General features: G+C 35.6%; 1 protein-coding gene across 3 annotated transcripts; it reads left to right on the plus strand.

The window, feature by feature from the left end:
• Positions 1-197: 197 nt before the first annotated feature.
• On the plus strand, positions 198-12,610 carry LOC138713925 (coiled-coil domain-containing protein 103). Of its 3 annotated transcripts, none has more exons than XM_069846462.1 (5): positions 198-298; positions 5,453-5,611; positions 5,690-5,846; positions 8,482-8,723; positions 12,253-12,610. In XM_069846462.1, exons 1-5 carry the CDS (start codon positions 258-260, stop codon positions 12,413-12,415), a joined length of 762 nt encoding a protein of 253 aa, XP_069702563.1. In that variant the 5' UTR covers positions 198-257; the 3' UTR covers positions 12,416-12,610. The 3 variants fall into 3 exon arrangements, with proteins under 3 accessions (XP_069702563.1, XP_069702565.1, XP_069702564.1); XM_069846464.1 differs by lacking the exon at positions 198-298 and adding an exon at positions 312-488; XM_069846463.1 differs by lacking the exon at positions 198-298 and adding an exon at positions 313-560.
• The last annotated feature ends 558 nt before the right edge of the window (positions 12,611-13,168 follow it).

Raw genomic sequence — 13,168 nt, forward strand, 5'->3', positions numbered from 1 at the left:
AACGTCTTTGCTGGTAACAAACAGTAAGACGAAATATATAGCAATGACTGCTTACTTACATTTATGTGGTGGTAATTCCCAAATGCAAAAAAAAAAAAAATTCTTTGGCAGCTACAATTTATTTGTCTATGGTTCTCTCTCTCTCATCCCCTTTACGGATTTTTTGCTGCTTAAGTTTGCAAAACTGAATAGTCTAATTTACTGGTTGGCATCACTGCTTAAATGGCTCCTTGTTGACATTATGGAGGATGTAATCAATGAAATGCAGTTATATGACAAGAAGTTATCTTGATATTCAGTTAATGGCTAATTGTGTATTTGTAAAATACCTACTGATCGTTAGCATAAGCTCGTTTGATATTAGAGCAAATTCTTCTGAGGACTTTAACGTCCACAGTATTTCAATGAAGTGTTCTTAAATGCGTACTACATTCTTTACACTTTCTTCCTTGTTAGACAGCATGCAGAAATAATTTATACGAGATTGAGTATGTGCAGAGTTTTAATATCTGGACAATATAGCTGATCAGTATGCAAATACAAAATCCAAGGGCTAGATGGTGATTATTATTTTTTTTAAAGCTACATTACATCATCACTGAGCAATAGCAATTCTGTTGTTAGGCTTGCTTATAAAATTAGAGAGGTTGAATTCAGTTCTATATTATGATGCCAGTGAATAGTCTTTAATAATCTCAAGTTTCAGAGAAGTATATAGTGCAGAACTCAAACATCTCCAAAGAGTAAATTTCATCTCCATGTTCTGGAACGGAGTGTAAAATGTATTCATTTTCGCTTGGGAGCATAATCCAGCGTATGGAAGTACATAATTTACTTTCCTTTGTGCCCAGTCACTCAAACTCTATATCCATCCTGTCTCCTATATATTCCGTTTTTTTTAAGGCACAGTACAAGTCGTAAATTCATGTGAGCAATGTATTACCGTAACAGTGAAATAGAATTTTATCCAATGGAAGGTACTCGACATTGTGTCCTCCATTCGAGCATTCCCGTAAGCTGTTATGTTGCCATCACACTACATAGCACTGCATGACTGATAGAGCAATGGTTGAATGCCGGTAGGGGAAACCCCATGAAAAGCTACCTCCAAGCAATGTCCATGTCTACCACAATTTTCACTTGGAGGACCGGGATTCGAATCTGGGTTACCACTGTGGGAAGTTGACGCTCTAGCTGTTTCGTGAATGTGCCTTTAACAATGGAATATATTATTGATAATAGAGTAAAAGATACAAACTGCCAAACTTAGTATATAAGCAATACATATTGGTCTACTGAACAAAATATCTAGTGAAATCCAATTGTATCTTATAATTGTATTTTTAATTTGTAAAATACCAGGTTTTCCATACATACACGGCAAAGTAGTCTAAATAATGTCTACTCTCTTTTTCAAAAATGTTAGATTCACAAAACACATTTTTTTTTCTGGGATTTATTTTTATTTTAGTTGGTTATTTAACGACGCTGTATCAACTAGTAGGTTATTTAGCGTCGATGAGATTGATGATAGCGAGATGATATTTGGCGAGATGAGGCCGAGGATTCGCCATAGATTATCTTGCATTCACATTACGGTTGGGGAAAACCTCAGAAAAAACCCAACCAGATAATCAGCCCAAGTGGGGATCGAACCCGCGTCCGAACGCAACTTCAGACCGGCAGGCAACTGCCTTAACCGACTGAGCCATGCCGGTGGCTTTTTTCTGGGAAAACCATGACACACAAAAACATTTGACTTTTTTCTTCCGTTACTTATGCTCTGCCACGAGTAATTTTAGACAGTTTATATTCTTTACACTATAAATAGGGCATTGTATAAATAATACATCGGAATATATATTCATGTCTGTGACAGGTTCACGGAAAAATGTACAGCAGGTTCGAGTGGTGAAGCAGATACTGTGTAAGCTGGTCTGGAGTTCATTGTAAATCGATCTTCACCAGAATTATGAATCTTCCTGCCTTGTTTGAATTCCAGTCTTTACTTTATATTATATTGTAGCTTTGCTGAACAGCGTGTTTCCCATTATCACAATACCAGGAAAACCGAGTTGGCTCAGATGGCAGCGTTTGTGACTCGTATTCGGGAGATCCCAGGTTCAAACCTGTGGCAGGCCACTCTGACTAGGGTTTTTCATGGTTTCCCTTAGTCACAAAGGCAAATGCCTGATTGGAAATTTACATACCATGATTCATCACCAATATCATAAACATTAATCAAAATCTATAATCAGTTACATGAACACAAGCCATCTACAACACACAACAGAAACTCAACAAGAGTAACAATGGCCTAATGGTATACCCACAGATCCTAACACACGTTATGACCACGGATGTTGAAGCGTGTATAAACTTAACAAAGAAAAAAATATATACCAAGTACACACATAACTTAGCATCAAACTGCTGCAAATACGGTACAATTGTGGGATTTGTACCTGTATTTTGGATTAGGTCCTGAACTTTAATTTCAACTCACTCTAAGCCGACAATATGTAGTCTTAATTTTATACCAAAATGAGATTCCTCACTAATATTAACAGCATCAAAATGACAATAGAAGAAAAAGCATTGATTCAATATGAAAAACTTATCAGATTACCAGGAAACAATTGGCATTCATACAGTCCTCTCTGTAGATTGAAAACTCAAAAAAGTTTCATATCCATTGTTCAAGAATTAAAACAGAAAATCAATATCCCGAATTTAAAATAAAACCTACAAATTAACCAAACCCTTTAATTCTATTAAATATAGAATATAATCTAAATTTAACAGAAGAAATACTGAAATCAGAAGTAAACACTGAAATACTGAAACAATTGTCTTTAGAGACAATTAATATTAGGTACCCTCCACAAAACTGGCTTCATTTATACACCGACGGATCCTTGATCTCCAAAGAACAAGGTGCCGGTGCAGGTGTTACGTGCTGTCTCTTCTCACTTTATAGATCTCTTGGGTATGGAACAACAAGTTTTGATGGAGAAATCGTTGCAATAAGTGAAAGTCTCAGGAATCTTCTATGCCACATCAATAAATTTAAAAATGCAGTTATATTGTCAGACTCCAAAGCAGCTATTCTATCAATCGTCTCTAAACACACACCTTCATCTCAAACACCAGAAATAACTAAAATGCTCTCTCAATTAATATCACTCAATAAAAGAATTGTATTCCAATGGATACCATCCCATTGTGGAATCCTGGGAAACGAGAATGCGGATGCTTTAGCAAAGAAGGGCAGCACTGCTACTTGCAGACCTGTTACTAAATCTACGTATTACTCTGTGAAAAGATTTATTAAATCTACATACTTAGACTTCAACAAACAAAATTTGATAACACAATCTCAAGGGAAAAAATGGAACTCTCTGCATCAAAATCCACAGTTAATTCCCGATTTACCACGAAAATCGTCTGTAGCTGCATTTAGATTGGCAACAGGCCATGATTGTTTGGCCAAACACGTGCATAGAATTGGAATATATCAGTCCCCTAACTGCCCATTGTGCAACTCAAACCAAGAAATGGATTCGGAACACCTCAAAATCTGTGCTTCAGTGGCTGACCATGATAATATCTTTGAAAAATATTGGAGTGCAAGAGGTCAAATGACTTTATTGTCAAACGCCTGGCATTAGAAAACAACAACAACAACATTAGCAATACGGTTCAAGTACACTGCAACTGAATCCACGAGTCAAGAAGGGACTTAACTTGAGGGCTGGGTCATCATCATCACAGAAAGAGAGATGTTCAGGTCAATAATCATGCATGTGTAAATTTTTTTTATTTAAATACAGATACCAGGGTCTCCCCCAGTGGCAGTTCAAATTCACGCCCATGGACCATTATTATGAAATTAGTTTACAATGTTATACTTATCGCATGAGCTTAAAAAAAAAAAAAATAAATAAAAAATAAAAAGAAATAAATAAAAAATAAAAAAAAATACAGACAATCAGCTATGTTGGAACCACACCTTGATAATTTATGAACAAAATTAACTAAAACCATTATATTCTTAAAAATACAAGAAACACTATACCTACTCTTTATATGAAATCTAAGTTATTTTTTTCTGATTTTGAATCAATAATCAGGTACAGTATCTTACTTTGAGAAGGAAATAAAAGAAACAAAAAAATATTGCTATTACGAAAAAGGGCATTCGTAATAATAAAAACTGTAACAACAGAGCATCATGCAGGTCAATGAGGCATTTGAAATGTTTACAATTTATATATTTTTGTTGTTTACATTTTATGCATAGTACTTCAGGTATGATAAACAGTGCTCAGACTAGGTCTAAAAATAAAGTCAATTTTCCATCTGTTAGTCTTAGTGAAACGAAAAAAAAAAAACTATATATAATTGGGTCCGAACCTGTTTAACAGAAGATGTTAAAAACTTGAATTCTAGATGTTTTAAAACACGACTGCATAAATTCATTCCATTCCACAAACGAATTTTTAAATATGAAGACTGAAAACATGTAGTAGGGTGTACTATGCAAGTTTGTATTTAAATTTGACCCTGTCTATTGCCTGTATGGAGCTTAATGACAATAAAGATATTACATTACAATATATCTATACCTCTGATATATTTTTACGTTCTGTGAAAGGCTGTGCAAGGGAAGACAAAATTCATAACATATTGTGGGTCCCTATCACCACGGCATGGCGCGTCCTCAGGTTGCGGATAGAGGAGACGGCCTCCAGATATGGAGGGTAGCTGCGAATATATTGAATAAGCAGCCGTGGACAGCCGATAAGGGGTGGTCCTCCAGCTTGGGGGTTGGGCGAAGGGCTAACAACCCATCACCGTAAAAAACAGCTTGTTACGAATCCCTACAATAAGCCTCGGAATAGGACTGATTCTCCAGCACGACCACGGCAAAGGAATAAGGTTTTGATAGAGTGTTAGTTGGGAGACCGGAGGGGAAAAGACCTTTAGGGAGGCCGAGACGTAGATGGGAGGATAATATTAAAATGGATTTGAGGGAGGTGGGGTATGATGATAGCGACTGGATTAATCTTGCACAGGATAGGGACCGCTGGCGGGCTTATGTGAGGGCGGCAATGAACCTTCGGGTTCCTTAAAAGCCATTTGTAAGTAAGTAAGAAATTAAACAAGACCTTCAAATATTTGCAGTAACAGACAAAATAGAAACATATATACAAAACTGGAAAGATCACAAAGACAGAACAAATAAAGAAAGATATCCCAAGCAAATAATGCAATACAAACCAAAAGGAAGGCGAGATGTGGGGGATGGCTGAAGTCAGAATGGATCTGATGACCTAATCCGTCAACAAAGATAAAGATGATAATGACTTTCACATTACATAAACAGAAATCATAAAACATTTAATGTCGGTAATCTTCTCTTGCTTATACTTTACAACTGTTGTTCCAGAACATATTTAATCATGGAAGAAACTGACGACACAATTGACTTCGAAGCCCTTGAAGCTGAACTTGACGCAGCTATTCAGGAGGACGCCAAGTACTGGCGGGAGAACGACGCGAAGCTCAGGGCCGTAGAGCAGCGAGTGGCGACGTATGACGAATTCAGGTTGACGTTTGTTGTATCAGATATAAAGTACCTGTACAATGTGTTACAGTACGGTATTTACAAATATAGCATTTACAGGGAGCTGGTAAAGGCATCGCATCTGAAACCATTGGATAAAACAGAAAAGTTGAACAACCTGCAGGCCAAGAAAGGCAGCATATGGAACAGTCTTGCTTCTAAAAAGAAACAGAGATTCGAACCAGGAACCAGCCAGTCGGGTTCTTCGAGTGTTCAGGTACTAAACCAGTCGACACGAAGTGTATGACATTTAATTTCTTCCTGTTCCACTCATCACTGCTATATCACAACTACCATCATCTTGATATTAGCACGCTATCTTTGAAATGGACGTCCAATATCTTTTTCACCATGAGATTTATATTTAAAGCTATTTACAGATCCTGAGACGGTTTGTCCAGCAACTCTGTAGGGGAGGAGTGGGTACAGTAAGACAGAGAACAGTGAGACATTTTTTATTAGATGGTAAATTTTGATGTTGAGATGTTGGTAACAGTGGAGTTGTATGTTGAATGAGTAAAGTAACAGTATTTTCATACTCGATTTGATTCTAGTTATAAAGGTGAGTGATGAAAAAATAATTCGTAATTTTTACTCTAGAAGTAAACTTTTGGCTTGTGTTTAATGAAGGTTATATTGGATATACAAATGAGATATAAATATGAATGTTTTGTTACCTAATACTATGGTATTTGAGATTATGTTTGGCAAAGTTTCGTCTTTCTTGTTTTAATTTTGAAGTGATGGCGTCATTTTTAAATTAACTACGCGTAAAGGGAACAGTGAGACATGCCATTGAAGGGTACACTGAGACGTCTCACTGTTCCCATGTACCAATGATTTGCAAAAACAAACTGTAATTATATTACATTTACCAGTAACTAACATTAAAAATGAACATACTAGTAACCAATTTAAGAACTGTAGCTTAAAATAATGGATATATTACATAGATGTTTCAATGGTTTCGAAGTCAGACCTCAAAATGATTCTAAATAAGCTTACAGAACATGTCAAGATAAAGAGACAGCAAGTTTTTGTTTTCTTTTGAAATAAATGTAAATCATTTCAATGTCCGTTAATAGACACTGTGGTGTCTCACTGTACCCTTCTGAATGGGAACAGTGAGACATTTGCATTTTTTTTTAAAAACACGTATTGTATATTATGTCCTTTATCTATTAACATTTTTGTTTATGTATTATTATACTCCATGTTTTAATATCTATTTCTATTGCACTTGATTTTAAAAATACTTGAATTATCACTTGCATACATATGTCTTAATATTTTGTGTCTCACTGTACCCACTACTCCCCTATCAGTGTCGCACAATTCTCTCTCATCTGTCTCCATACTGAGTCAGCTGGTTTTTCTTTCCTGGAGTGAATGATTCTCATTTTGACTATTAAGCCACTCACTCAAACAACAGCTTGAAGCCATGTAAGAGAGAATTTACTTTCAAATTATTTGTTGTCCTGCGTTGTAACTTACTCATTCTGTGCCAGAACTGAATCGTGTAACACCCTTTAATGAAGTAGACTCTCCATACAAATACTACATTGATAACATTCACTCAGACCAGACGTGGGCATCAGTAGTACATGTCGAACACAAGGACATGATCTCCCTCCCTCCACACCCCTAGCTGGGGTACCTGTCCGACCTGTTGAAGTACTGGCGGGCAGCGGTGGATTTCACTAAAAAAAAAAAATGTCGCTCTCTAAAGAAGCTCCTGAAGTAAAAAAAGTCCAAAAATATTATTTCCACAAAGAATGGGAAAATGAATTCTTTTGTTGCGAAGAAGGGGAAAGCGTTAGGTGCTTATTATGCTACAAAATTTTATTAGCACGTTGAGCGACATTATGAAAAGACTCGTTTTAATGGAACAATTTTTTTTATTTTATTTTTTATAACAATAGTAGTCTGCACCTGTGGAGCAACGGTTAGCGCGTCTGGCCGCGAAACCCCAAGTGCAAGTGCACAAATATGGCTGGTTTAGATGTATATAAGCTTAAACAACTTTGCAAAGTAAAATATTCACATCTTCGGAGTTTTGTTACGAAAACTGCTTCTATGTTTGGCTCAACCTTTATTTATGAACAGTTTTTTTCTCAGTTGGCCATTGTAAAATCCAAATCAAGATCACACATTTCAGATGAAAATTTATTTTATCAGCTCACAATTGCAATGTCTGACATAACTCCAAATTTTGAAACACTTGCTGATTTATGTGACGAAGAAGAATAAACGAATCCTTTCTTTTAAGGGCATGAGTCAATTGACGTAAATTGACAAAACAAACAAAGAACTACAGTAAGAAATTAAAAAAATTGCCTAATTGTTGTTTTTCTGTTTCTTAGTAATGTGCTTGATATTTTGTTAAGAATCTATTTTTCCTTAGTTTCTTAATTTTATTTTCAGAGGATGCAAATTAGTGACTGATGCCCTTTCAAAACAAATAGGTTCAGATTATGGCATTACTTTTTAACTGTTGTGGAATTGTACGTTTTATATCATTTTATAAGGTTTTTACAGTAATTGTTTAAATTAGAAATACAGTTATGTTTCAGCTTTTTGTAAAATAGTTTGTATTTGTTTTGGAAAATTTGTTTTCTTTCATTGTCATTATTCATAAAAATAACATTTGTAGAAAACCGTGTATCTTTTTGTCCTGCGTAATTACTTAACGTTCCGTGTTTCAATACTTCACGCGATCCACCGCTGAGTATTACGTTAACAGGTGATGCATGTTGCAGCAATCAGAGTAGTACAGCACATCTTTTAAATGCCCACGTCTGACTTAGACATATTGTATTACGGATGGATAAGATGTGTGTGTTTCTCCATAGCATGATCAACACATTCCTACAACAACAGTTGAATTTATGCGGCAGTGGAGAGCTTTAGACGTACGTGACAGACTGTCCCTCCTCAAATACGTTGGCTCAACGAAAATAGGGCAGTTGATGAAGTCAGAAATACCAGTTGGAATGTTGGGAGAGATTCTTCAAGCACTGCTGGAGCTCCCTTCAAACACTTCAGACGTTATATTTGCGGTCCGGTTGTTGGAAGCTCTGGCAGAAGCAAAACGGTAAGAAAAGTAAAAGCTTTTAGTGTTATATCTATTAACATATCTACTGTATAAAGTAAAGTCACTTGCAGATTCTCACGATAATATTAGTTTCCAGTAATTCTTATACTAAACAAGCAATTTTTTATATGCTGTGTAGAAGAGTCTAGTAGAAGGTGTTTACAAAAACTATACATTTAATTCAGTCCTGGATAGCTGTCCTGTTAAGCCAATTTCTATTTGCTGTTTTGAGGAGCTGCCAGATCACCATTACATTCCACTAAGAAGAAAGTACGGTTTACCTTTTGAGAGACTGAGGAAAACATTTTTAATAACCTCATGTAATCATCTGATCTTAGATCAACCTCTCTTCTTCCTCTCAGATGAGAACCATTATTCTGAAATGTTGTGGGTAATCTTTGCTCTGGCACCCGTCTTACATGCCCATATCATTTCAATTGTTTGCATTTTATAAAATCTAATAACGAATGTTGAAGATCCATTTCTTTTCTTATTATCTTGTTTCTGATAATATCTAGTCTAAAATGTCTCATTGATCATTTCAAATAATCCTTTTTTGTTAATAGTACTCCACACTATGGATTTATAAATTTGAATTTTGGTGACCTTTGTTATATCATTTATTTAATTATAATTTATATAATTCATTGATAAAACAATTGGAATGCCTGAGTGATATGTTTGACTCCTATGAAGGAAGACCATAAACATATGTGGAAAAAGTTTGTGTGAATATAAACAGAATAAATTCTAAGTTAAGAACACTGATCAATGATCATGAAGTTGGTTTTTCTGATTGGGATGATTTTATAATCAATGCATTTTATCAAATAACATATCATCACAAACTCTGCGCAGATGAAAGGGCAGAGAAGGCTTTTTCATCAAACGTGCATATGAATTCAAATCCAATTTAGTTCATAAAACATGAAATTAAATTCTTTCAGACTAATCTAAATCACTGTTAACTGCTGATACATTTTTATGCACATTCTACAGACTTCACAAATTTATTACATTTGTCTAAAACTCCCACTCAACACTTCTCTTCTCAGGAATTGACTTTTTTCCATTACGCTCTTTCTTTGCATGCACCAAATTCGCAAGTAACTGGTACACTATTGAATTCAGATGTCACTTTAAGAATTATTTTGTGGAAACTGCAGGTTTTTCTCAAACATATACCAAATCAGAATGACTTGAGCCATTATTGCACGAACGCGACAGTGCTTACGAGACAAAGTATTAAAAACTAGAATAATAATTTGCTCTGTGTGCGAACCATACAACCATCACATTACAAACGCACGTGTAAGTGTACTTACCATTGGGGCAGGCGACAGTGTCCAAGCTGTGAAACCTTGCTCCAATGCTTAAACCACAAAGAAGTTGAAAAATGAAAATCAAATCTTCTCCAGTTTCTTATATGATGTCACAGTCGGCGTGTGGTGTAGAAAATAAATATCAAGCTGTATGTAAGATTAAAAGCAATTTCAGCAAAGTAAACCACATTAAGTAAAGAAACTAAAACTAGCTTCGGAAAACCAAAAAGTACATAGACAAACTAAAAATTCAAACTAGACTACAGAAACCATTCACATACATATTATGTTGTGGAATTCAACATTTTTTATACAAATGTCAATTAAAATCCAATTTGGTTCACAAGTATCTTAAATGTGGTATTCGTGAGGACTGCGTATATCCATCCCACGCATCTGCAGGTGAGTAAAGGTAAGAAAGAGCATAATATGTTGTTACCTGGATCCTATCATATCAGTCACTTCAACTGACTCAGAAGTCTCCTAGTACTGCAACTATAGTTAGCTATTATATGAGCAGGGTTACCAGTTACGAGGAATGTCCCCAGGCATCTTATAATTCTTTCACGGCACACAACAACAATGTATTTTGCAACTTCCAGTTCATTTATTTAAACAAAAACAATCTGGATGAGGGACAGTTTTGAAGGATGTGGCAATACAGTGGACTTTGTTTTTAATTACCAAGTTTTTTAATATGCCAGTTTCAAAAGTATTTGTAAAAATAGTTGTTTTACAAATGACTTTGAAGTGGAGAGATAAAATGGACAATTAGTCAATTACGTATCATTTCTTAAGCATTCATAGTGTATTTCTTAGGGAATGGCCTGGCTTTGTCAGTAGAATGGACTGAAGAAGATGGCACCTCTATGTCTGTGTCCCTGTACACCTCAATTACAAACACCTTAGCTTTACCTGTCTACTCCTATTAGTTCACAGTTTTTTTTTTAGGTCGCGTAACTGCTGGGTCTTTCTGCGACCACAGTACTTACATACAGAACAATACAGGTCAAGCAGTGATGATTACAAACGAAGTACACAGTATATTACAATGTATCTAGAGGTAAAAAATAAATAAATAAACAAAAAATTAGTAAACAGAGTATATGAACAGTATAAATTTTACAATGAAATCATATTATACAAGGAAATTTCTTTAAAGAACTGAATTACTTGTAGAAGAACATCTGTACTGTTGAGTGCTGTAGATATATCATTTGGTATGTTGTACTTTTTCCGTGAGGTGTGGTATTTTCGGCATTCTATGGTGACGTGTTTGATGGTCAGGAAGCAATGACAGGTTTCATAGGTTGGTGGTTCATTTCTTGAGATGAGGTAGGAATGGGTTAATCTTGATAATAAAACCTGGTCTTTTCTATTAAGCTTGTGGATCGGTATGTTAATGGAGCATTTTGATTTGATTTCGAAAAGTTTTCTAGAAGGATTGAGAGCCCAAAGTGTAATCCATGATTCTTTACATTTATTGCCTATGAGGGGAATGAAATCTCGATGTGGTAAGAAGGTATAGTCGGGGTTGGTGGAATCTTTGGTGCTTTGTTTGGCTTCTCTATCGGCTGCATCGTTGCCTGCAATGCCACAATGAGAGGGTATCCAGATGAAAATAACTTCTTGTCTTTTTGCTATAAGTTTATGGTATAAGATCTGAATGTCTTGTGTTAATTTATCAGTTGTCCATACATTACAGTTCTTGAATAATTTCGAGGGAAAAATTGTTCCGGGGCCGGGTATCGAACCCGGGACCTTTGGTTTAACGTACCAACGCTCTACCAACTGAGCTACCCGGCAACTCTACCAGACACCGATCCAATTTTTCCCTCTATATCAAGTCACACAGAGTTAGTGTGCACTCAACGTTGGTTGCTTGACAGTTGTCAGCCCACTTTGAGGTCTGTGGATATAGAGGGAAAAATTGGATCGGTGTCTGGTAGAGTTCCCGGGTAGCTCAGTTGGTAGAGCGTTGGTACGTTAAACCAAAAGTCCCGGGTTCGATACCCGGCCCCGAAACAATTTTCCCTCGAAATTATTCAAATCAACTTTACAGGGAGTTATAGCTGAAAGCTTGATTTGCATTATAGTTCTTTGTAATTTGTCAGACAGATAAAAATCTGGTGTATTTTGAAAACATAATAACGCAGGTGTGTGTCAAATGAATTTAAGGCACTAGACCAAGTATTGCTCCCTTCCAGGTTTAATCTGAGTCTTCAGTTCTTGAGCTCTGTGGAGAAAGCAACTTGTGAGCAGCTACTGGAGAAGATGAGCAGCAGTTTCCAGAACTGTCAGCAGGATCTGGGAGAAGAAGGAATTACTGAGTGGACGCTTTGTGAGCTCAAGAACAAATATATCAAGTAATAAAAACGTGTAGAGCTTAGACTGTGAAGTCAGTGACAATTTCCAGTCGAAATTCGATGGATTGCATTTTGTACAGCCATCCCACTCCAACTGCAAACATTTATGTGCGCGTTTCACTACCACTATCACAGCAAAGTGTTAAAAATAGATTGTAATTATTATAAATACAAGTAAATTAAATAAAATTTTGTAGAATACTGTCAAAATCTGCCTTTACATTCCGCAATTTATTTCTCTGCTACTTCCGTTATTTTATGTCCCTTCAGCTTCCCTACGTTCACAGAGATTTTACTTACCCTCCACCAATTCTGAACTTTGGTCAGTGAATGTGCTTTAACATAAACTGCCACTACAAATCTATACTAATAATAAATCTGTAGCCGAAATTTTTCTGGTAATTTTCGATTTTCCAAAAATAATTGGTCCTAACATATATAATTAACCACCCTGAAACCGAAAATCGCTTTTTTGGAAATTTTTGTTTGTATATCTGTATGTTTGTTACCTTTTCACGCGATAATGGCTGAACGGATTTCGATGAAAATTGGAATATAAATTAAGTTCGTTGTAACTTAGATTTTAGGCTATATGGCATTCAAAATACATTATTTAAAAGGGGGGTTATAAGGGGGTCTGAATTAAATAAATCGAAATATCTCGCTTATTATTGATTTTTGTGGAAAATGTTACATAACAAAAGTTTCTTTAAAAATAATTTGCGATAAGTTTTATTCCTTGAAAAATTTTGATAGG

This window comes from Periplaneta americana, chromosome 14 (genome assembly GCF_040183065.1).
Source record: "Periplaneta americana isolate PAMFEO1 chromosome 14, P.americana_PAMFEO1_priV1, whole genome shotgun sequence".
In the NCBI taxonomy this organism is placed as follows: Eukaryota; Metazoa; Arthropoda; class Insecta; order Blattodea; family Blattidae; genus Periplaneta; species Periplaneta americana.

Excerpts from the sequence above, each read along its gene's own strand:
- LOC138713925 (XM_069846462.1), top strand. The coding sequence starts at position 258 with ATGAAATGCAGTTATATGACAAGAAGTTATCTTGATATTCA. Across the intron at positions 5,612-5,689 it reads GCGACGTATGACGAATTCAG|GGAGCTGGTAAAGGCATCGC; the intron begins GTTGACGTTTGT and ends TAGCATTTACAG. Across the intron at positions 8,724-12,252 it reads GCTCTGGCAGAAGCAAAACG|GTTTAATCTGAGTCTTCAGT; the intron begins GTAAGAAAAGTA and ends GCTCCCTTCCAG.